This window comes from Tauraco erythrolophus, chromosome 23 (assembly GCF_009769465.1).
Source record: "Tauraco erythrolophus isolate bTauEry1 chromosome 23, bTauEry1.pri, whole genome shotgun sequence".
Lineage (NCBI taxonomy): Eukaryota > Metazoa > Chordata > Aves > Musophagiformes > Musophagidae > Tauraco > Tauraco erythrolophus.
The window spans coordinates 3,199,058-3,222,915 of record NC_141487.1 but is presented as its reverse complement, the minus strand read 5'-3'; the positions used below and the strand labels follow the sequence as shown (position 1 = coordinate 3,222,915).

Below are 23,858 nucleotides of genomic sequence, written 5' to 3'. Positions count from 1 at the left end.
TGGAGAGCCCAGGGACTCTGGTTCTGTGAAGTCTTGTATCAGACAGTGAAATTGTAGCTATGCATTTTCATTTCCAGGGTTAGTTTGCACAAAGACTACCTTTTTCTTGAAAAAGTGTAGAGAAAACAAAGGCTTCTATCTGGGGCAGAAGTTCTAAACTGGAACTAGCATGTGTTTGATTTGGTTTAGAATCTGAGAAATGATGTTTTGGTTTGGAACTTGATTCTTAAACAGGAACCCTTCAACTTTAATGAGTGCATATATGTTAGGGAAGTGCAGAGGTGAGACTTCTTTTCTTTTTGTTGCACTCTTTGTTTTTCTTTAAAGATTACCTTATGCTCAAGACTACCTACTACACTGTGTTTGTTGAAAAAGTTCTGAAGATCACAGATATAAGAAGGTAGAGAAGCACAACCTTATATTATCTTATCACTGTAATGCTGTGGCAATTCTGAGAAGCTTACAACACCACCAAAACCCTAGCACTTCAAATATTGCTGTTACAGAGCAAGTTCCATTTGCTAAACACGTACTCCCTGACAAGTCTAAACGAAAACCTCATAGTGAAAGGAACAACGCAACACTGGCAACAGAGACCACAACCTTGCTAATTCTACCGAGCCACATCTGTGCTGTGCACAGTAATTACTTTGCCAGACAAATGGACTATCCAAGACTATCGCATATGATCACATAGCTGTGGAAACATAATACAAACTGAAAGTCCAGAAACATCACTGAGTGGGTTATTTTTATCCTTTTTTAATCTGGACTTACGTTGTTTTTAAATAAAACATTTCCGTCTACTTCAGCATATTTTATGATGACCGTCTGCCCTGTTAAAAACACTCAACTTCTCCCTGGAAAAAATTAAGAAATTTCATTTTTTATAAAGTTTTCTAACTCAAATGACATGCTACTTTCTCCAAATTACTTACAATTTAACTTAAAAAAAATAATAATTGTAACATGGCTATGTAATGAAGTTAGATTTTTACCTCTTTAATTTCCCTGGCAATTTGCAATTTCAACGATGTTCCGACATTCTAGTCGTTTGAAGAGCTGCAGACTCAGATTCACAATTCATATCTCAAGCATCATTTAAACTACAGCATCTCCACATCAGCACAATCCCATTCTTCAGGAAGAACAAGATAAAGCAGTTTGATTTGACACTACTTAATTGCTGATTACCTTAAACCATTTTATTCTGTACCTGCTGCACACTGACAGTTATCGAAGTTTATGAGGTAAACTGATCATGAATCTAAGCTCAGCCTCCTGTGTTGCTTTTTAACCATATGCTTTTTTAGAAGAAAACACAAATACTAAAAAACCTGAAACTGAGGTAATGACAAACGCACCTTTCCAAAAAAACATTGGTGACAACTCATTTGGCCCTTTATGGTGATAATCACCATATGCAGGCTCCTATCTCCACATAATCTTCGAGAAACTCTTCGGAATAGTGTTTCATGGCATCACAAACTCAAAGTACACAAATGCCCTGTGTCCGTTTTCCACCTCTAATTAATTCAATATTAATGCAGTTTATTCATAGCATTCTTCTCCCAGCTAAGGACTGGTTTCTTGTAAAAAATCAGAAATGATCCTGGCATAGATCTTTTAATGAATTCAGGACTGTGACCAACTTATCTTTTGTGAAATAAAGGGAGGGGAAAGAGAGAGAGCGGGAGAGGGAAAGCTACCTACTAATGTGTTTGCAAAAGGGAGGAGAAAGGTTTTTACGAGAGCAACCTTATGACCAGCAAAGAATCAGGAAGTAACAAGCCAAAGACATCTGGGAAAGTCAGATCAAAGACATTTCAGATCACTTTGCTGCTCAGCAAAATGGCAGTTGTTTACACACTGCTGGTGTTATTCTTAGCAGTTTTTGTTGCCGGATTTATATTGCTGGTCATGGGGGCAATTAATTTTGATTTCTCCAACTCAGAAATTCCTCCTGGAGTGAATCAGCCTGTAAAGCTCCGAATCATTCACGTAATTTTAATATGCAGAGCTGTGGTGGTAAGTTAACTTGGTGTGATTTCTGGGGGAAGAACGGTGAACTTGTAGATTTTAAACTTAACGCAATGTTAGAACCTCACTTTGAATTAATTTTCAGAGGAAAGCAGGCATAGCTATCATGCTGCATGTTGTATTTAGAAGCTCAGTTTTGCTAAAGAAACCTTTACCAGATTTTTTACCCACCACTGCATTATTACAGTCCTGTCTAACTCTTACGTTAGGCAGTGTGTAAATGCTTCCTAACACAAGCATTTGAAAGTCTGACTGTGCTTCTACAAAGAATTGTGCTAACCTAGCAGTAATTTGATTCAGAACACACTTATACATGTTGGATCATTTATATTCTCAACCACTCTAGGTTGAGAATATATCAAATGTCTTAGGGTCATGCTTTCAAGCTTTTCTTGGGATCGGGAGTTATGTACTTATTTTGAAGATAAAATTAGAAATTGAACATTTCAGAATTGGTTTTGGGAAGGGGGAGCTTTTGTCACAGAAGTGACAAAATTATGTAATGTTGCCCAAGAGGAGCTGAAGGAATTGCATCTCCCCTGAACATGTATTTATAGCTCCCGCAGCAACTAAGCAAGCTCCTCTGATGGGAACGAGTTCTGGCCAGTTCAACTTCTTCAGGTGAACTGGCCTGTGAAAAAGCAGGAAGCTAATAAGTCCACAAGAGCTGAAGCTCTTACTAGCACTCGATTTCTGGTGGTCTCTGCTGACAAAGGATCACACTGAATCAGGAGTGTTTCCATGTAATGATAGATGCATAGATGCTGTGATGATGGAAGGTGTTAGAAGTACGTGACATAGCAGAAGTTGTGCATGTATTTAATAAATTACTTAAACACCTCCAAGAGGGATAAACTAATTACAATGAAAAAAAAGTTAAAACAAAAATATCTTGTCAGAAATATTCTAGATTATAGTGGACCATAGTAAAGAATTCTGGATATATATGCTCATGCTTTGGCTGCACACAAGTTGTAATTAGAAAGAGATTACTTCACTTCAGCAGCTGGAAAAGCCAGTTCTCTCTGTATCACCTATACACCACTCATTAGCACCATTAACCAGAACTGTATGCTGCAATGTAAACAACAAAGGATGAAAGAAACCAAACAAGTTGAATGTAAAGGTGACAATATTCTTTGTGGTTGTTTCATTTCTGTTTGGAAAATAGCAAATACAACAGAATAAATCATTTTATCATGTTTGTATACAGAGACACTAAGACTAGTTTCTATAATGAACTAAAATCTGTATGTTGCAAAATGTATTCGTTTTTTCAGCCTCAAAATCAGGCAGGTAGAACATTATAAATAGCCGGAGTCACTGAAGAAAAGGTCTTTCATACATAAATATATTGAGTCATAACACTGTACTGACAATTCATACAAATGTGACAGTCCAATGAGAAAAATTTGTAATAAAATTGTGAACATTAAGAGCTTGAGCCAAATCTTCACAAGGACTGAATGTATTTCAAAACAGAGGTTATGACTTTTTTCTATTTTTGCAAAGTTATGTTGGACCAGTAGTTCTCATTTGTATTCTTTTCATCTTCTGACGCCTGTCATGAATATCACTACGGCACAGAGAAAGAACAGAAGTTTAGGCCTACTGAATATCTCAGGATCTTCTTGCCAGTGCACTGTGCACATCAATGAAGACTTCCAAGACAAATCAAAAGCAATTATCAAATATATTCTCAACTTTACTTCAGGCAAGTGTCCATATCATGAAAATCTCCACCAGAAATATCATCTTTTGCTATGATTTCACATCTTCTGAGGGGCAAGGACAGAACAACCAGGGAAAACCAAACTCGTTTTCAATGTTAGGTAGAGGACAAAGCAAAGGGACATATTCCACCAGGCTGTGTTAGTGCTGTGTGTTCTTCAGTGAACACTGCTGTTCATGTGCCCTCTCATGATGCTATTGTTACTTGTTCAATTGTACTATATCTGTACAACTAGTCAAATATTTTATGATTGCCCTAAAATACGCGACTTAGAAATCATGAGTATACTGCCCACACAGTTCCTTTACTTTGGAAAATACAGAAACTCTTGAGTGAACTCCCTATTCTCTTTGCCTTCGAACAGGGGAAGATTTTGGAAAATATTGGCATCTGCAGTCAGGTTGGCTTTGTCCGGTACGTGCAAGGTAGAAAGACTCTAGGAGCGGACCCAAAGCTCTTCATCAAGGACCTGTTGTTTGAGAACGTGCCTGTAAGGATTTATCAGCCTAAGGTTCCACCTGCCAGCCAAAGGAGAGGAGTTATGTTTTTCCATGGAGGAGGATGGGTATTTGGAAGTCTTGGTAAGATATTTACCAGAAAAAGTATTATAACTTAGTTAAAAAAGTATCTATGGTAAAGTTGATTGTTGCTTGATCTGTAGCATCTACAAAGTTAGAGTATAACCACAGACTCTGAAGTCTTGCTGTCAAAAGAAAACATCTACTGTGCACTATGTGATTTTTCTTAAAGACGAGGACAATGGGATATGAGGAGAAAAATTACAGTAAGCAAATACCTAAATAAGAAGATGAGGGGGCACAAAAGATCAGAGGAGCTACGCAGGAAGCGGCAGAGAAAAGTAGAGAGTATTTTCTTCTTGGAATTCTTTGACTTTTGCAATAGACAACGTTAGTACTCTGGCAAAAAATACCCTAGAACAAACCAAACCAAACCCAAACTCTGCCAAATATGTTTCTTTCAGAGACCCATGAAAAGCTGTGCCGCTCTATTGCCAGAGAAAGTGAATCAGTGGTTGTATCTGTTGGGTGAGTCTTTCCTCATGCTGATTTTTAGAGATTATTTCCGATAGAGTAAATATCACTTTACAGCTTCCCTGATCATAGCAACAACCGTTCTCAGAGAAATGTTTCTGTGGGACTTGTCAAGCACGTGATTTAAAACTCACTCTGCTCTCATTTACAGCCACTGAAGACTGACTCAGGCTAAGTTCTCACTGTTTGGTTCCATCGCAAATAATGCTTTGGGATACCTAGCTGGAAAACGAAGTTTTGAATCAATGTTTTCAAATTCCAAACTCAAACCTGATAGTAAACAGAGAGTAAGCCATATATTCTATTTAATCCTTATTCAAGGAAACTCTGCTTGATGCTTACAGAAGTACTATGTGAATGACAAGCTAATATCATCATCAACATACTGACATGACTATTTGTCATTATGCACTGCAACGAAGCCATAAACCAGAAGTATTGTCATTTGTACCTGACCCACAGAAAGCAAAAGCACAAAATGACTAATTGCCTGTCAGTAAAACCTAGATACAGTCAGCAGCTGAGTACTCCTGTGTTGTTAACAACCTGAGAAACGTCCTAAACAGCAGATGATATCCAAATAAGTTAACTGCACCACCTGGTCCAATTAGCCATAGCTTAATTATGATCAACCCGTGGAGAAAGAGAAAATTCTGAGGTAATCAGGGTATTGCTGGTTGCAGGAACCAGCACTTTCAGCAACTCATTTAATACTAATATTACCTTCTCGCACTTTTGTTGTCTCCTTTTGTGTACTAGGTACCGTTTAGCCCCTGAACACAAATACCCTGCTGCGCACGAAGACTGTCTTAATGCCACCATACACTTCTTGAAGAATACAGAGCGCTATGGGGTGGATCCTGCCCGTATCATTGTCTGTGGGGACAGTGCTGGGGGCAATCTAGCAGCTGCTGTTAGCCAGACCCTTGCAGGTAGATCAGACCTCCCCAAACTACGTGCTCAGATCTTGATCTACCCAGGCCTTCAGGCACTGGACTTCAGTTTACCATCCTATCAGCAGAATCGGGCAGTCCCTCCCTTATTTCGAGAACGTGCCGCTTTCTACGTGCTACAGTACCTAAATGGGAATGCATTAAATCTGGAAGAGGTCTTGGAGGGTTCCCATATTCCTATAGATATTAAATTAAATTATAGGAAGTGGGTGAGCCCAGATCACATCCCGGAAAAATTTAAGGTCAGAGGCTACAAACCACATGTGCTACTTGACTGTACAACCGAAATTTATGAGACAGTGAAAAGGTTCTGTGAGCCCAACCTGTGCCCGCTGTTGGCCGAAGATGCCATTGTTCACCAGCTGCCCGAGTCTTTCATCCTGACCTGTGAGTACGATGTGCTGAGGGATGATGGTTTGCTTTACAAGAAGAGACTGGAGGACAATGGTGTTCGAGTGACCTGGTGCCACCTCGAGGATGGATTCCATGGAATCGTAAATTTATTTAGTAGCGACTGGTCATCATTTTCATCTGGAAAAAGAGGTCTTGACAATATTGTGAACTTTCTAAAAAGCTTATAGAAACAGTTTCCTTTCCTTATGTAAGAACTGCCCATTTTCTGTGAGTTTTTATGCTTCTAAATTCCATCTAAGAAGTTTAGATAGCACAATTTGTTAATGAGCAATTATGTCAGTGTGACCACTGAAAAAGATATCTCAAGAAAGCTATGAAAGTTTCTTTTAGTGCTGTTTGAAGTAGTCCATGTGCAGTCTGGTTATTTTGATCTATTTGGACTAGACACTTGCGACTCTCTCAGTAGATATTAAAGATGTAATAAAATTTTAAATTAACACCTGGTCTGACCCACTTTATTCAATAATGATCTATGACTCCATTTTTCCTAGAAGAAGGCTGAGGGTGTTTTGGCAAAGGAGAAATGCTATATTGCAGTGCCTGTGCTATATGCTACACGTAGCATCTCAGTCTAAGATTCCCAGTCATTCACTTGCAGAAAATTTCAATGGGCTAGGTAACTGGTATTTTAGACTAGAAAAAATGAAGTTAAAACTGCAACTATCCCCAACAGAGATACCTGGTTAACAGCTTTGTTTAAATTACAATGGAGGAAATGCTCTAAGTGTTTTCCTATGTTTATCAAACATATATCTATTATATATACTAGATATATAGCATGCTGAAGAACATGTACCTGTGCTTAAATATTAGAACAACAAAATAAGATTGTTGCATTTACTTTTGTAGAGTGCACATTAGTTAGCTTTTTTTCCCCTCATGTTATTTCCCATTTTCTTTTCTAAATATCCTTGTTAAAACTACACATTCCAAACCACTTGAAGAACGTCCACAATACAGGAAGCAATACGTTGTGGCTGCAGATCAGATGCAAGAGACAATTTAATCTCCACATGATTTGACTCTCCTTGTAAATAGCAATCTGTCATAAACTAGAAATTCACTCAGTACTTAACTGCTATCTCAGTCATTCATATAATCCGCAATCCAAGAATACCATGGAGAATATCAAGCCTTTATCAGTCCCCACAATTAACACGAAACTAAACAGGAAATTAAACACACTGTCCTCTGACTCTTCTCCAATGTGATGCGTGCTGGCACCCTGCACAACATTTCCAAGGACTTTAAAGTGTGCGGCACCTAAGAGATCTGATGTAACTTGGACTGCTCTGAGGTTTACCGTTATCTGAGAAAGCTAAATCAAAGACAGGTGTAGAGACACCTCACCTTTGGTGAAGTGAAATGGCTTTTTTTTATATACTTCCAGTGATACTGCTGGTGATTTTTACTGCTTCATTCATACTACCAGTTATGAGAACAATTAGATCTGAGTACTCCAATTTCAGCATCCCTCCTGGAGTGAATCATCCTAGAAAGCTTCGAATTGTCCTTGCTGCTATGATTGGTACATCTGTTATGGTGAGTAACTCTGTCACGATTTCTGTCAGAAATGTGGCTTACGTGTTATTTTTGTAAGGTTATATGTGTAAATACCAGAATCCTGCTAGCTGCATTAAGACTTAAATGAAGGCTTTCCTTTTTGGGGGCTGACTTTAGAGGACAACCTTAGTAAATCATTTCTGTTGGACCTCAGATAGTTTCAGTCAGGTTTTCCCTATTACACAGGAACGAAGCCAACCATAAGCCTAAGCTTCATCAGCTGAGCTTCCTTAATTAAGTTTTTAAAATTAATTATTTATAAGAAGCGAGATTGCTTTGATTTCTATTTTAGCTAAGCGCAGATGACGTTTTCACGCCATTCTTGGGGCTTTCCAGTAACGCTGACAGGAGGCCAGGTGCTTCTTGAGCAGATAAAACCAGAGACTCACAGGAAGCCTCTGAGGAACGGCGCCTGGGTTATAAGGCTGGTTTGAAACCGTGGGACTTGGTGGCGCTGGGAAGGAAACATCTTTTTTTCTCCCCTAAGCCATCTTGCCTGACAGAGCGTGAGGCGGACGCGTGGGCCTACCTGCTGAGGCGCACGGCGTCAGAGCAACCCCGCTCGCCCGGGCGCGGAGCCCCGCGGGGGCCGCCACGGCTCCATCTTCTCCTGTGCCCGCTTTCTGGTGAGGCCCGCGGCGGAGCGGCCGCTCAAGGCGAGCGGCTCCGGAGCAGGCTGAGCCCCGCCGGCACGACGCTCGGGTGCCCCCTCAGGCCCCGCGGCGGCCGGGGGAAGGCGGGCGCAGGCGCTCGCTCACGGCGACCTGCCCGTGTTTTTCTCCTCTCCCGCTCAGCCGGGCTCTCCTCCCTCTCTTCGAACAGGGGAAGATTTTGGAAAAGCTGGGGGTGTGCAGCGAGATCGCCTTCACCCGCTACGCGCACTCCGCGCTGAAGCTGCGGCCGGACCCGCGGCTCTCGCAGGAGGACGCGCGGTTCGAGCGGGTGCCGGTGCGGGTCTACCGGCCCCGCGCGCCACCTGCCGGCCTGCGCCCCGGCGCCATCTTCTTCCACGGCGGCGGCTGGTTGTACTGCAGCATCGGTACGGCGGGCCGGGTCGTCGCCGCCCTCCCCGCCCCGTGCGCTGCCGCTGTTCTTTTCTGGAGGCGGGAGGGAGTCATTCTGCCCCGAAACCTGGCAGAAGGTCTGGAGTCGCCTTCGGCCGGAGAACCGCGGCCGCCTGCCTTGAGGGGCGGCGGGGCTGAGGGAGAGAGGGACGAGGGGACGTGAGGTGGCGCGTGAGGGCCGGGAGGGACGCGGGAGGGCGGGAAAAGGCGGCTTCTGCCTTCCTTGGCTGTTGCGTCTGGAAAACCCTAACGACAGCTAACACCCCCCCAACTTTTTGCAGATTCCCATGAAAACATCTGCAGTTACATCGCCAGAGAAAGCGAGTCGGTGGTTGTGTCCGTCGGGTGAGTTATGTCAGTGACACCCTATGGAAGTCGCCTTGCTTCTTTTCTCACCGCCACAGTGGTGCGTGTCTTGTGGGAACACTCAGTAAAACACTTCCCCAGGATCCCAGGTGGTCAAACAGGATTCCAAGGGGACTGTTTGCATTTCGTCCCCCCTGGCAGTCTGCTAATGCAGGGAGAGAGCAAACAGACCCCAAAGAAAGGACCAGATATCTCACACCACTGCACAGAAAGAAGGAACGCTTTCCACAAGAGTTTTCTTATGTGTTGAGAACTGACTGATAAACAAACTGGGAACGTGGTGATTCAGTGATCTGATTAATCAGGAATCACCCTGTAAACGTCAAGGAGTTTTCTGACAGTAAGAATTGACTATTAATATATTGTAATACTAATAATACAGAAAATAGAACTCTGATCCAGTTATTTAAGTAAACAAAAAGAAAATAGAATAAAATAACTCTGAAGAGGAAATATCCTAAGTAAAGTGAGGTGCTGACTGATTAAATTACTTCATCCACCAGCCAGATGCAGTCTACATCAGAAGAGTAAAATGAACTTGCATCATTCTGATCAATGATCTTGTATCAGTTCTGATTAGTGCTGTTCTGGAGAAGAAGATCCCAACTGTGCTACATCCTTGCAACTTCATCCTACTGGCTATCATTTATCTGTGATAACTTGCTGGACAAATAGCTTTTTAGCAGAGAATGACACCTTTTTTTTTTTTTGACTCAAGGAAAAGTACTCCAAACAACACAGGGAAAGCCAAGGTGCTGTAGGAAATTTGTATTTACTGTTATGACATTTCCTCCTTTTACTTTTGTTGTCTCTTTCTGTATTGCTGGTTGCAGGAACCAGCACTTTCAGCAACTCATTTAATACTAATATTACCTTCTCGCACTTTTGTTGTCTCCTTTTGTGTACTAGGTACCGTTTAGCCCCTGAACACAAATACCCTGCTGCGCACGAAGACTGTCTTAATGCCACCATACACTTCTTGAAGAATACAGAGCGCTATGGGGTGGATCCTGCCCGTATCATTGTCTGTGGGGACAGTGCTGGGGGCAATCTAGCAGCTGCTGTTAGCCAGACACTCGCAGAAAGATCAGACCTCCCCAAACTACGTGCTCAAATCTTGATCTACCCAGGCCTTCAGGCACTGGACTTCAATCTACCATCCTATCAGCAGAATCGGGCAGTCCCTCCCTTATTTCGAGAACGTGCCGCTTTCTTTGCTTTGCAGTACCTAAACGGGGATGCACTGCATATGCAAGAGGTTTTGGAGGGCTCTCATATCCCTCCAGATATGAAGCTGAAGTACAGGAAGTGGGTGAGCCCAGATCACATCCCCGAAAAATTTAAGGTCAGAGGCTACAAACCACACAACTCTCATGAATTCAAGGCTGAAGTTTTTGAGAAAGTTAAAAGGTTCTGTGAGCCCAACCTGTGCCCGCTGTTGGCCGAAGATGCCATTGTTCACCAGCTGCCCGAGTCTTTCATCCTGACCTGTGAGTACGATGTGCTGAGGGATGATGGTTTGCTTTACAAGAAGAGACTGGAGGACAACGGTGTTCGAGTGACCTGGTGCCACCTCGAAGATGGATTCCATGGAATCGTAGGTTTATTTGATTATTGTGGTTTATCATTTCCAGCTGGGAAAAGAGGATTGGACAGAATTGTTAAATTCATAAAAGGCCTGTAGCAACAACCTTCCTCCTTTATGCTTCTCCCACTAATGTCTCTGTTTAGGCTTTCAAATCTCAGGTAGTATTTGTCATCAAAAATGTGATATCCTTTGATATGTAAAATACCAGCTTTGATATTCATGAACTTCAAATACTGTCTGAACACTGGTCTTTATCCTTGTGAGACTATCTTCCTCCTTTACAGTTTTAATATTTTCCACATGTTGTGTTTCAATCCCTTTTCCTTCAAATCAGCATCTGACTGATTGCTTGTATTTAATTACGGGATGATTTACTTCTATGTAAATAATGTCTGTGGAATGATTTGGGTCAAATAACTCCTGTGAATTACAGTCAGAATCTTTGTGATGTCCATTTGATAAGCTCCAAAGCATGATTTTATCTCCTCTTTGCCTCCAGCCCCTATGTTTTCACCTCACAGCAGCTCAGACAGATCCAAGAAGGTCTCCACTGTATTCCTCCAAGGGAAGGTCCAGGGGAACCCAGCATTCCTGTCCACCAAGTTATTTCCCTTGGGCCCTTGAAAAATGTGGATGTTGGCCACATGTTCATAGCCCTGCCCTTGCCTGTGTGATTCCTCCCATGTAAGAGGAGGGAAAGGTCACCAGCAGATGTGGTTTCATAGAATTAGTATCTGAAAACTGCCGAAAGCTCAGTCCTCTCTGACACTGGAGAAGAGAGGGATGCCTTCGCTCATCTGTCCCTTCCGCACTGGCACACGGATTTATGTAGTGGCACTACAGCACACTGTTTGCTTCCCTGTGTCGTGACACCTCTTTTTGGGCCACGTTTTGAAACTGGATGGATGAATAACCAACCCAAACGGTGAATGCCCAAAGCACATGGTCGTAAGGGCAGGGCAGCTGGAAGAGCTAGGGAAGGAGCAGTTGTGGGTGGCAACACGGAAGCACTGGCTCCACTTGCTTTCTATTGCAAAAGTCAGAGTATTGTTCCCACCAGACAACATGCAATGGTTGCAGTTTTTCCGACAATGTTGAACAGGAAGCGTGTGTTATAAAAGGCACCATGGCAACGCTGCTGGGGCTTTCAAACTCCCCAGTCTTTCTGCTTCATCCTTGCTGAGGTCAGTGTTCGGTAACAGTATCAGGGAAGAAAAAACAGCGCCGCTTGCTACTGTACAAAATCAAGCTGCTCTGAAAGCTGCTGAGAGCAAGCCTGCCCCTGCACTCCAACAGGTAAAAAAGAAAGGATGGTGCAGGATCAGGACTTTTGCATTACTCGACACATTAACCCATGAGTAGCCTTCTGACGAGTAGTTCCAAAGCAGTCTTTCAACCTTGTGATCCAACGGTGGAGACTTGCTGTCTAGCAAATAATTTATAGGCTTAGGAAAAGGCACAGAGAAAGTACCAAAAGCTTTTTGGTCTCAGTGTCCTGATGTTCTACTCACCACAGAGAGTAGCCCAGGAGCAGAGTGTTTCAGCTTGAAGTTTTCATCTGCAAAAGGACCCCTATATATACTGGCTACTCCAGTGCCGTCTCCCTGTGCGAGAGAGGTGCCCAGTCAGCATTTGCTACAGAACAATTCTATTTAAAAATTAAATATAAAATCCCCAAGCAAAAGGACGGGGTCAAACTCAGCCCCAAATGGATGCTGCACCGCCATTTATATACACCAGCAGCAAACACACCCAGTGTTTCATTTCTGAAGAGGAATGGCGACTGGTTTCTAACTACACAGCACATCATTTGCCATCCTTATGTTGGCAGAAGCCCACAGAGATGATAAAGACTAGGCGCAAGCCTCCCAGAGTGAGATGGAGGCTATAGATTGCTTGGTATGGACCCACCTGGGCTCGGCAGGGAAAAGGGAGGGGACACAGGAGTATGGGCTGGTGTGGCAAGGAAAGCAGACGTGGTTGTGTGGAGAAAGGCCGCTGCTGGGACGCTTACTTATTTCATCTTATTTTCTGTGACTTTACCAGAAAGAGGGAAGCGATCTCTCTGTTCAGCAATGACAGTTTCTACAACATGGAGTTTCTCGTTTTTGCTGTACTTTCTACCAAGTCAAGACATCTTGTGCTTGCTACAAGCCCTCGCACGCAGACCTCAAGACACAGATACTTTAAAGCAGCATGGTGCAGAGCAGCGGCAGACTGCAAGCTCTGGCTGCTCACAAGTTTCAACTCTGCAGAAGCCTGGTGCACGGTTCACGTTAAGACACATGGCTTGCGGGACTGCTGAAAGGCCACCCTGCTCTTCGGTCCAGCATTGCAGAGACACTCCTGGAGGATCCCAAAAGGACCGAGCAGGGACCCTTCAACAGGATGGCCTGAAAGATGCTGCAGTGAGGAACTGTCCAGAAGACATGCTGCAGAAGCAACGCAAACAGGTACCTCTGGCACGGGTAGTTCCATTTACTATTCTGACAGTACTTTCCCTTTCTGTGCTCATTTTCCCTTTCTGCGTCACTTCAGCCCCACTTCTTTGGCCTTGCTGCAACCTGTCTCACTCCCTTTCCACTTAACACATACCTTCTTTTTTAGGCCAAACTTAACAGGAAAGTAAAATGCCAGTAACAGACTACATCCAGCTCCACACCTTTTGCTCTGCTTGCCTAACCCTTGCTCCTTTTCCTCCTAGTCTCTGTGGTTTACTTAAACTGTCTGTGTATACTGGAAGGTTTAGGTTAAAGAGAAAATACAAACCGAAATGTTTTCATGTTCTTTCAGAGAGTGGTTCCCTAGTGTTATTTTTTAGAATTTGTGCTGTAAAGTTTCTCCATTGTCCACAGGACAAGGCAGTATATTCCTTGATATGATGCTTTGTTACACCCTGCTGATGAAAGCAAGGAAAAACAGTAGTGAGTTTACTCAAAATACTAAGACTGAGGAAATTAAAATCCTAAGGGGAAAAAAAAAAATGCCAAGACTAAGGAAATCAGAAATTTTTACCATGTCTTCCATTGAGATTTCAGAGTGCAAAGGCAGCCCTTCTTTTCTCTTCCTGCAGGCTGCCGTTGGACAAGGAATCCCTACATTTAAGGACAAACGACATACTCGCGGCGATGTGAAGATGACTCCATCAGGAACGCAGGTGCCCTGCAACCCCCTGGCGCTGCAGATTTTCCGGCTCTTTTGCAAGGGCAGTTCCAGCCCCAACGCCGGGCTCTCCCCAGCGCCTTCCCGAGCGGCCCCGACGCCGCTGGCCCAGGTCAGGCACTGCCTCCTTGAACCGAGATTACACCGCGCCTCACGCCGGCGGCGCGGCCGCCCCCCGGGGCCCGCTGGCCGCCCGCACCATGACCCCGGCGGCGGCTTTGCGGCGCTGTCACAAACGGCCCGTGACGCCGCCGGCCCGGGCCGCGGGCGCGGCGCGGAGCGGGGGGCGGGCGGCCGCTACCGGGCCCCGCCGCGGGCCGGGGAGCCCCGCGGAGCCGCCGCCGGGCCATGGGGCTGCTGCCCGCGCTGCTGCTGCTGCTCCTGCCCCTGGCGGCGCTGGCGCTGGCGCTGGCCACGGTCCTCCTGGGCCTCCCCAGCTACGACATCCCGCCCGGCGTGAACCAGCCCGCCAAGCTGCGCCTGGTCCTGGCCGTCCTGCTGGGCACGGCTGCCCTGGTGAGTCGCGCCCTGCGCCGCGCGGGAGGTTTCGGGGAGCGGGGGAGTGTTTCCGCCCGAGCCGGGGGGTACGGGGGTTTCGCAGGTCCGCCCTCCGCCGCAGCCGCCCGGGCCGCGGTCCCACCCCGCAGCCGCCCGCCCGCCGGCTGCACGACACCCGGCGCCGCCCGGACAAGCCACGGCCTGCGCTGGGAGGCTGGAAAAGGAGAAAAAAAAGGAGCGTGGATTAGGACCCGCAGGGCCCCTCGTGTGATGCCCGCGGCTCCGCATCGTGGGGAGCGCTGCGGGGCAGCGCCCTCCGCCGGGACGGGGCTGGTAGCAGGGGCAGAGCCCGTTTGGCGTGGAGGAGCGGCGTGCCAGGGCGCGTTAGCGGAGATTGCCAAACGGCGGTGGTGATTTCAGGCTGGAGTTGGGAGCTGAGCTGGTGTTTTGTCTGATAACTGCCCTCAGCTCCAGGCGAAGTCATCTTGCACAAGGAAAACTACAGCCCTTCAAGTGCTCCCGCCACGGCTGACATTTATGGCACCAAATCCGGTTAGGGCTGCTTTCCTTAATCCCTGGGCTCCCTGCTACGGCATTGCGTAACGGCATTACAGCTCTCCTGCTCTCTTCCTCTGCCACTTGCTCCATCTTCCAATTTCTTTAAATCTTCAGTTTTCTCCTTCACTCCTTTAGCCACAGCATCGCCTTTGCTATCACACGGACTTTGTTTTCCTCCACGCTGTTTCTTACACCGTTTACATCCTCTTGAAATTTACTGCCAAAGCTCCCCAGCTCCCCTCAATCCCACTGGCAGGTGACAACAAGGGAATGGATAAAGACAGACTCTCATTGGGCATTTAAAACTGGGATCTTGTTTAGTATGAACTGTAACGGTTTATTTGTTTGATTCCATTAATTAATTTGGTTCCCAGCTTCTTGTTTGTTCACTTGCTACATCAGATTTATATTCCGGCTTGCAAGATCATTGCAAGAGCATTGGGGAAGGAAGCTGCTTATTTTGCTCCGTAAATCTGTGGTGCAAATAAAAAGCAGTAACTAACTTGCACAACACAACTCGGCACTTCAGATTTGCAAATTCACTGAGTTCCGTGGTCTAATTCAGGAATATTAATGTATGCTTTTATTAATATTAAAGCTTTTATTGCTGCTTCTATATATGACATTTCATTGTTGTTACCAAGTATCAATGAAACAAGAATAAGCACAAAGGTGTGCAGGACAATACTGACAAGTAAAATGTATACTCCAAGATGGCTAGTTCGGATGGCCTATATAAAATTTCAGCCACAATATTAGAATGGCACTGGATTTGAGTGATGGAAGGAAATTTTTTACAGTCTGTAGAATGGGAGAGCTTGGGGAAATTGTTTTTCTTGAATCAGACCACTTTATTTTTATCAGACAAGAGGGGTCAGGTTGCTGTATGTGAAGCCTAGATTTTTCAATCTGATTCTTCAGATTCCAGCTGGTATGATAAAAGGTAGAACTTCTCGTTTTTGGTAAAACTAATCTAGGCAAATTTAAATACTGTTTTCTGACTCTGTCCTGGGATCTCTGAATTCTTAGGACTGGGCCTTCCTATCAAGAAAAACAACCGTGGAATTGCTTTTCCTCACTGTTTTCCACTGGTTTAAGGCCAAAACCAAGGGCTAACCAAGCTATTAGAATGGACCCTCCTATCAGTAGTTAGTGTGCAGGAAGCCATTTTGAGAGTATTTGGGAGATGCTTGTGTAGCCGTTAGCATCCTCTATGAACAGTCCTCAGGAGTTATTCTAACTTCTTGTCCTGTTATATCTTCTTTTAGTGTATTTCTATTTTACAGCATTACCACTTGTTTTGGGTTTTTTTTTGGTAAGCTCTGTGTTTCTTTAAAATTTCCCTCATATACAGTTCAATATAAGTACGGTGCAGAGTTTTAATACCTTGACTAACTCAAGACTTTATTTCTTTTACTTTTAATAGGGGAAGATTTTGGAGAAGACTGGACTTTGCAGTCAAATCACTTTTGGCCGATACGTGCGACAGGGACGGAAACTAGGGGTGGATCCAAAGCTCTTTATCCAGGATCTGCAGTTTAACAAAGTACCCGTGAGGGTTTATCAGCCTAAAGCTACCTCTGATGGGCAAAGGAGAGGCATCATCTTCTTTCATGGAGGAGGCTGGGTATTTGGAAGTCTTGGTAAGATATTTCCTGAAGAATTACAGTAATGTATAAAGAACATTCTTATCTTTTTATAAAATTAAAATAAAGGGAGGTTTCAGTATGTGATTTGGGAGGAAGTCTGAAGACAAACACTTGCCTTTCTGGAATGAACATCTGTCTCAAAGATTAGGGCAATAGCAAAGCACTAATGAAAATATTTCTTTTTCAGATACCTATGAAAAAGTATGCCGCTACCTATCCCGAGAAAGTGAATCGGTAGTCGTATCTGTTCAGTAAGTGAACCCTACCCAGTTCTATTGTTTGGAGATTATTGTTGCTGTGGTGCCACAGAAGAGCTGCACTGGCTTTGGAGATGTTGTTTTGCAGAGAAATTCCTATAGAATTCAGTGAAGTCCATAAAGTGACAACCAATGATAACGGGAAATGTCACAGCTCTTAGCTGTTCATGCCCTGCTATACTCAGAAAAGACCCAAACGGAAATATATGGCACACTAAGAAAAATCTATAAAACCCAGTCAAAAACGTAGGTAAAAAAAGTCTGCCTTCTGCTGAGCATATGAACATGTAGTAAGATGCTCCAGACAATGGTGATTTATAGAAAAAAAGAGACACACTGTACTACTGGCAGTTTACACATAGGAAGCAGAGGCACAAAGTAATTAAACTGTCCTGACAAGAATACACAGGAGTTTTCAGCATGACTAAGAAATGTACAAAGTTTCAGTCAGACTCTTAATTAGAAGACAATCCTACTTTACTGAGTCCTCGTGATTGAATACACAGTTTATGGCTTCTCCACCATCACTAACTGAGGAATGCCTGCTCAGGGGGCAGTGAGTATCGTGACTTGGAGGAAAAACATCCTAAAATGAGAGGGCTAGACGACAGCACAGGATACCGTTTCCTGATTAACACTAGTGACGTTTCCTTCTCTTACACTTCTGTGTTTTTGTGTACTAGGTACCGTTTAGCCCCTGAACACAAATACCCTGCGGCGTACGAAGACTGTCTTAATGCCACCATACACTTTATGAAGAATACAGAGCGCTATGGGGTGGATCCTGCCCGTATCATTGTCTGTGGGGACAGTGCTGGGGGCAATCTGGCAGCTGCTGTTAGCCAGACCCTTGCAGAAAGATCAGACTTCCCCAAACTACGTGCTCAGATCTTGATCTACCCAGGCCTTCAGGCACTGGACTTCAATTTACCATCTTACCATCAAAATCGAGGAGTCCCTCTCTTATTTCGGGAACGTGCCGCTTTCTTTGCTTTGCAGTACCTAAATGGGGATGCACTGCACATGCAAGAGGTCTTGGAGGGCTCTCATATCCCTCCAGATATGAAGCTGAAGTACAGGAAGTGGGTGAGCCCAGATCACATCCCGGAAAAATTTAAGGTCAGAGGTGTGAAGCCACTTAGGCCCACTGATTTTATAGCTGAAGTTTATGAGACAGTGAAAAGGTTCTGTGAGCCCAACCTGTGCCCACTGTTGGCCGAAGATGCCATTGTTCACCAGCTGCCCGAGTCTTTCATCCTGACCTGTGAGTACGATGTGCTGAGGGATGATGGTTTGCTTTACAAGAAGAGACTGGAGGACAACGGTGTTCGAGTGACCTGGTACCACCTCGAGGATGGATTCCATGGAATCATAAGCCTATATGATTATTGTGGTTTCTCTTTTCCAGCTGGAAAAAGGGGATTGGACAGCGTGGTTAACTTCCTAAAAAGCTTGTAGTAAAATTCTTAGATTCCACGAGTCTGTTCATGCCTCAGCCTAGGAAAATATCTTTTTAGGATATTTAATATCAGGTGATGGGTAGTCAATCAAGGGCAGCCATTAACAATGATAAACAAGGCTCATCAGAACCTCATTCCAGCTATTAGTTGGGACATGGAATATGCAAACCTTGCACAAGCTTGTACCATGCTGCAAGCCCTTATCTTTAGCTATGTCAATAAAGAAGAACGTTACTTTGAATGGACATCCTGGTTTGTCCTACTTGTTTAAAATAAAATGTGTCTGTCTATGAAGAGAAACTGTGTGTCGTGCAGGTATGTGTGGTGTGGTGTGCTGGTATAGAGGAGTATGTCACTTATATCACGATGTTTTGAGACATACTCTCTGCTCCGATTCTGAAGTCTATTAGAGGAAAAAAAAACAGCTGACTTTAGTGGGTTAGGAGCCACTGTTTTGCTCAACAGTAAATATGATGCAGCCTAGAGTGTGGTTACTGGGACAACGGTCACCATAGCGATAGCGAACACAACTGGTTCTATGGCCAAGAGTTGCACACATCACCCACGTTTCTCAGCAGACAGGCAGGCAGAAGGGGAGTCCCTTTCTGCCCTACTTTAGGACTCGACTACTCAGTAATCTTCCACCCACATAACTCCAAGGACAGATCCAACAACCAGGGAGGGTCATGCTGGTGAGACAAAGAAATATGACTGCATCACAAAAAGATGGACAGGATTGGTGGAAAATCGAACCCAAATACTCTCCTGAAGTTCTCATTGGAAACTGGCTGGAAGAGAGGAAAAGGAAAGAAGATCAGGAAAGACGTGTGAGAGCAGGAATAGAGTGGGTCAGCACCAATGCTCTGGAGGTAGTGTACTGCTGCCGTCGTACGCTGGAGTCCAGGCTGATCTCAGAAGAGTAGACGAAAGGGGGAAGGATAAACATCCTGCCTGGCATACGCTCATTCGCTTTGTTAATTTTCTGCCATTCTTTAAGACAGGAGAGAAGCAACGCCTGAGCAGGGCTTCTGTTGCGTGGTTCACACCGGACACAACGTTAGCCAATTGAAAGTGCTGTAGCACTTCTTACGGCAATCATTCAGACTGATACACAACTCACAACTCTACAACAGTAATGTACACAACTTAGCAATACATGCCAGCGTTATACAAGAGAGGCTTCACTAGCCCTTCTCTAAGTTAATACTTCTTATTACTTGCATCAGAGGATTTTTAATAATTTGGGTATTGGTTTCGTTTGCTTGTATAAACAAGCAGAGCTGCTCAAGAGATTGCATGCCCTGCTTAAGAGCTGAGCAAAATTTTATTAGACATTTAACTTTGTCAAAACATGCCAGTTAGGTTCAATATGGGAGCCGTTAGGGCAAATCCTCCTGACTGTGCCAAAATTACTTCCTTTAGATTTTTATTTTCTTGGCTGGAGCAAAATGCTGGACTATATTGCAGAGATGGCTTGTGGCGGCAGAAGTAGGAACAAAGGGACAGGAAAAAAAAAAAAGGCTCATTCATCCTTTTCAGATGTTAGTTCACATGGCAGGTGAAAGTATTCAACACCAAACCATGAATAATTTTTCAAGGGCTGTATAGTATCTTATATTTACACCAAGGAATCAGCCCAGCATTTTACGAAGTCTGATTATACCAGCTGACTTTACCATCTGAGAAAAAGTGCATAGCCCAGACTTCTTTCCAAATAAGTGCTTTTTAAATGCATAGATGAAGAAAGCAGCACTGGAACAGAGCTTCTGTAATTATCAGATTAACTTAGCTATACTGAGTGTTGTGTATCTCTCCAGTTTACAAAAGGTACTGGGGAACTCGGCAGCAGCATATACAGAACAGACTTCATTTGCTTCCCAGATCACAAACCAGACCAAACAATAAGGAGAATCATGATGGAAAAATTCGAGGTAAGTAAAAGAAATTTCAAATGTAGGGCTGTGTGTGCCAACACTCCAAACAGCGATGATCTTTGACTAATACTTATATCATATTTTATATCCTTAAACAACTATATGCACAAAAGAAGGCACTGCAGCTCCGTGGCCAGTTCACAGGGTCCAGAGCTCCCTCGTATGTTTGATTACAGGAGGATGCCTTTCAGAGGCAGACAGACTTCTTGGTACTCTCTCGTCATTTCCCAGTCTCTGCCCTGGAAGGTGACCTGGGCACATGAAGAAAATCAGCACGTTACTACCAGCTACGACTGGGTATTGTGTCTTCAGGACATTCTGTTGGCTATAACACGAGCTTGCTGGCAAAAGAGGATTATTTTCATCAGCACACCTCCGATTCATAGATACGAACTGTGCTTCACTGAGTCCCAGACCTTTCACAACAATACTTTGCCCAGAAGTATCATCTGATAGAAAGTCCCTTTGTCTAAGGTGCCTCTCCATCCCCAAATACTCCTATCATTCCTTCCTGACAGACAGTTGAGAGGTAGTATATGTAATGCTAGTGCACAGCGAAACACTTGAGCAGCACAAGACAATCAGCTTTTCATTTGCAGGCTTCTTAAATGTACCTGCAAATCCATGATGCATGTGTTGAAATCAGAATAATCAGATCTCATGACATACAGATGTAGTTGCTTAATTTAACCGGATATTTCATAGATTTCATAGATTTCTAGGTTGGAAAAGACCTTAGAGATCATCGAGTCCAACCATCCCTAATCCCCATTAAACCATATCCTCAAGTAGATCATCCACCCTATTCTTAAACACATCCAGGGATGGGGACTCAACCACCTCCCTGGGCAGCCTGTTCCAGTGGCTGACAACCCTTTCAGAGAAGAAATACTTCCTAACATCCAACCTGAATCTCCCCTGACAAAGCTTATACCCATTTCCTCTTGTTCTATCACCCATCACTAATGTAAAGAGCCCTTCCCCCACCTCCCCACCATCCCTTCTCAAGTATTTGTAGGCTGTAATCAGGTCTCCCCTCAGCCTCCTCTTCTCCAGGCTAAACAGCCCCAACTCCCTCAGCCGCTCCTCATAAGTTTTATTTTCCAGCCCCTTGACCAGTTTGGTCGCCCTTCTCTGGACTCGCTCCAGGAGCTCAATATCTCTCTTAAAGCGAGGGGCCCAAAACTGGGCACAATATTCCAGGTGCGGCCTGACCAGTGCCGAGTACAGGGGCAGGATCACTTCCCTGCTCCTGCTGGTCACACTATTCTTGATACACGCCAGTATCCCATTGGCCTTTTTGGCAACCTGGGCACACTGCTGGCTCATATCAAGCCGGTAGTCAACCAAGACACCCAGGTCCTTCTCCACCAGGCAGCTCTCCAGCCACTCTTCTCCGAGCCTATAGCGATGCTTGGGGTTTTTATACCCCAAGTGAAGGACTCTGCACTTGGCCTTATTAAAGCTCATGCCATTGGCCTCAGCCCAACGATCCAGTCTGTTCAAATCCCTCGGAAGGGCCTCCCTACCCTCGAGCAGATCGACACAGCCTCCCAGCTTGGTGTCGTCCGCAAATTTACTGAGGGTGCATTCAATTCCCTCATCCAGTATTACTTTACTTGAAATGCAAATGCCTTTATTTTCAGGGATTAAATTATAAGTAAGAGTAACATAAGCACAGACACGCTTTTGTGGTATCGCTTGCAGCACAGTCTGACTCAAACGCCACCTGAATGCTGCGTACAGAGACAAGCAGCGTGGTTTCCTGTACATCTCATTTCAGGGCCTGCCAGTGCAGCACTTCTTCACCCATCACGAGGAACCACGAAGACGAAATTTAGTATCGGAGTACGACGATAAATACAATAGACACGGTTACAACCCTGTGCTGCCTCTCCTCCGCAGCTGGAATGGACACAAGCTTGCCTGGTTTCCTCAGAAGCCAGATTTCCCCATTCTTGGTATTTTTTGGCATTATTAATTCAATCAGATGGAACATAGAATCATAGAATCACAGAATGGTTTGGGTTGGAAAGGACCTTCGAGATCACCTTGTTGCCATGGGCAGGGACACCTTCCACTACACCAGGTTGCCCAAAGCCTCATCCAACCTGGCCTTGAACAATTCCAGGGATGGAGCAGCCACAGCTTCTCTGGACAACCTGTGCCAGTGCCTCACCACCCTCAGAGTGAAAAATTTCTTCCTTAGATCCCATCGAAATCTCCCCTTTCAGTTTAAAGCCATTGCCCCGTGTCCTGTCACTACACACCCTTGTAAAAAGTCCCTCCCCAGCTGACCACCCCAACATGGTGCAGTGGTCAATATATAGACTTAGAGCCAGGAACCTCCTTCTGTTTTAATTCTGAAAACGGATCTTGTGATGACTGTTGGCTACTTTCTTGCCCAGTCACTAGCTAATTTTTTGGATTGATAAAGTGGAAATGATATCCATACAAGAATACTTAATCACCACAGGAAGCAGTGAAGGATAGTGTCAATGCACAGATTTCTTCCCCCTATACAATAATGTAAGACACCAGCTGAAAACAAGGAGAGCTGTGAGATACAACTAGCAGGAGTATTCACGAGTGTTATTATGTGCCTGAATTTAAGTGACATGTACAGCTCTGCTAACTTTACCAGAGAAACTATGAATAATCAGGACTCTTTACATTTATACCATTACTGCTGTCCTATCAACATCTAACAGTGATTTTCCCTTCCAGCCAGAGGGTAGACACACATGCCCTGGGAACAAAAAGATCTGTTTTGTCCTTAATCTGCTGCCAAAATAGTACAAATATTCCCTCTGACAACTGTGGAGTAGAAACACCAGAACCAGAAATTTAATTCTATCGTTTCTAATATTTAATGATTTCCTGTTTCAGAACCACCCACCAACTATGGCCTTCTGGAGCACCTGATGAAAAAATGGCACAAGGAAGAAGATGGCGTGATGAACAGTGTCTACACCATTTCCTATGGAAGCCCGCTGATTTCTGCTTTTGCTACTCGTCAACTGAGACAACCAGCTAAAACTCATGACCTCCTTTCCAATCAGGGACATCTTCCCCAAAACTTTAGCAGAATCCTGAACTACGAGGAGGTCAGAAATATCTGCAAGCCACTGGCCCACTGGTGAGAGGCCTCTGTGTAAACTGCTTAGGGTGATCTTAAGTACTACTTAATACAGCTTGTTGCTCATGTACGTGAGTGATCTGTTCCATGCAGAAGGAATGAGAATTAGGTTATATAGGTGGAGAGCTGCCTACCAGTTAGAACGAGTTGCTGGCTTACACTCCTGCAGATGTCTCGGAATATTTCAGAAGATGTTAAATCACTGAAAACAAAACTTTCATCTGTTGGTTTCGAGTCAATGAATAGTTGCAGTAAGAAAGAAAAAACAAACAGAAGAGGGGATTGAACTTGAAAGGATATAAATCTCTTAATTTCTTTGTCTTTAGCTGTTTTTTCATTTTTACACAGCTTGCTATACATTTCTTCAAAGCCAAGAGTAGAAAAGAAACTTGTGTTATCCACAGTGTGTCTGAAACATCCAAGAATAAG

The 23,858-nt window shown here is 44.3% G+C and overlaps 4 protein-coding genes across 4 annotated transcripts; all 4 read left to right on the top strand.

The window, feature by feature from the left end:
• The first annotated feature begins 1,851 nt into the window (after window positions 1-1,851).
• On the top strand, window positions 1,852-6,358 carry LOC104381114 (arylacetamide deacetylase-like 4). The gene is made up of 4 exons (XM_009988767.2): window positions 1,852-2,028; window positions 4,137-4,353; window positions 4,755-4,818; window positions 5,584-6,358. Exons 1-4 carry the CDS (start codon window positions 1,852-1,854, stop codon window positions 6,356-6,358), a joined length of 1,233 nt encoding a protein of 410 aa, XP_009987069.1.
• Window positions 6,359-7,556: 1,198 nt separating this feature from the next.
• LOC104369840 (arylacetamide deacetylase-like 4) lies at window positions 7,557-10,868 on the top strand. The gene is made up of 4 exons (XM_086625652.1): window positions 7,557-7,733; window positions 8,577-8,793; window positions 9,100-9,163; window positions 10,094-10,868. Exons 1-4 carry the CDS (start codon window positions 7,557-7,559, stop codon window positions 10,866-10,868), a joined length of 1,233 nt encoding a protein of 410 aa, XP_086481778.1.
• Window positions 10,869-14,282: 3,414 nt separating this feature from the next.
• Window positions 14,283-18,354, top strand: LOC104381720 (arylacetamide deacetylase-like 4). The gene is made up of 4 exons (XM_086625645.1): window positions 14,283-14,450; window positions 16,417-16,633; window positions 16,827-16,890; window positions 17,580-18,354. Exons 1-4 carry the CDS (start codon window positions 14,283-14,285, stop codon window positions 18,352-18,354), a joined length of 1,224 nt encoding a protein of 407 aa, XP_086481771.1.
• A 676-nt stretch (window positions 18,355-19,030) lies between these two features.
• CFAP107 (cilia and flagella associated protein 107) lies at window positions 19,031-23,462 on the top strand. The gene is given in 5 exon segments (XM_009989503.2): window positions 19,031-19,183; window positions 20,174-20,287; window positions 22,074-22,251; window positions 23,180-23,389; window positions 23,392-23,462. Coding segments are annotated over 5 exon segments (714 nt in total). The 5' UTR covers window positions 19,031-19,042.
• The last annotated feature ends 396 nt before the right edge of the window (window positions 23,463-23,858 follow it).

Coding starts and splice junctions, on each gene's coding strand:
- LOC104381114 (XM_009988767.2), top strand. CDS start 1,852: ATGGCAGTTGTTTACACACTGCTGGTGTTATTCTTAGCAGTTTTTGTT. Junction 2,029..4,136: donor TAATATGCAGAGCTGTGGTG/GTAAGTTAACTT, acceptor GCCTTCGAACAG/GGGAAGATTTTGGAAAATAT. Junction 4,354..4,754: donor ATGGGTATTTGGAAGTCTTG/GTAAGATATTTA, acceptor TGTTTCTTTCAG/AGACCCATGAAAAGCTGTGC.
- LOC104369840 (XM_086625652.1), top strand. CDS start 7,557: ATGGCTTTTTTTTATATACTTCCAGTGATACTGCTGGTGATTTTTACT. Junction 8,794..9,099: donor CTGGTTGTACTGCAGCATCG/GTACGGCGGGCC, acceptor AACTTTTTGCAG/ATTCCCATGAAAACATCTGC. Junction 9,164..10,093: donor TCGGTGGTTGTGTCCGTCGG/GTGAGTTATGTC, acceptor TTTGTGTACTAG/GTACCGTTTAGCCCCTGAAC.
- LOC104381720 (XM_086625645.1), top strand. CDS start 14,283: ATGGGGCTGCTGCCCGCGCTGCTGCTGCTGCTCCTGCCCCTGGCGGCG. Junction 14,451..16,416: donor TGCTGGGCACGGCTGCCCTG/GTGAGTCGCGCC, acceptor TACTTTTAATAG/GGGAAGATTTTGGAGAAGAC. Junction 16,891..17,579: donor TCGGTAGTCGTATCTGTTCA/GTAAGTGAACCC, acceptor TTTGTGTACTAG/GTACCGTTTAGCCCCTGAAC.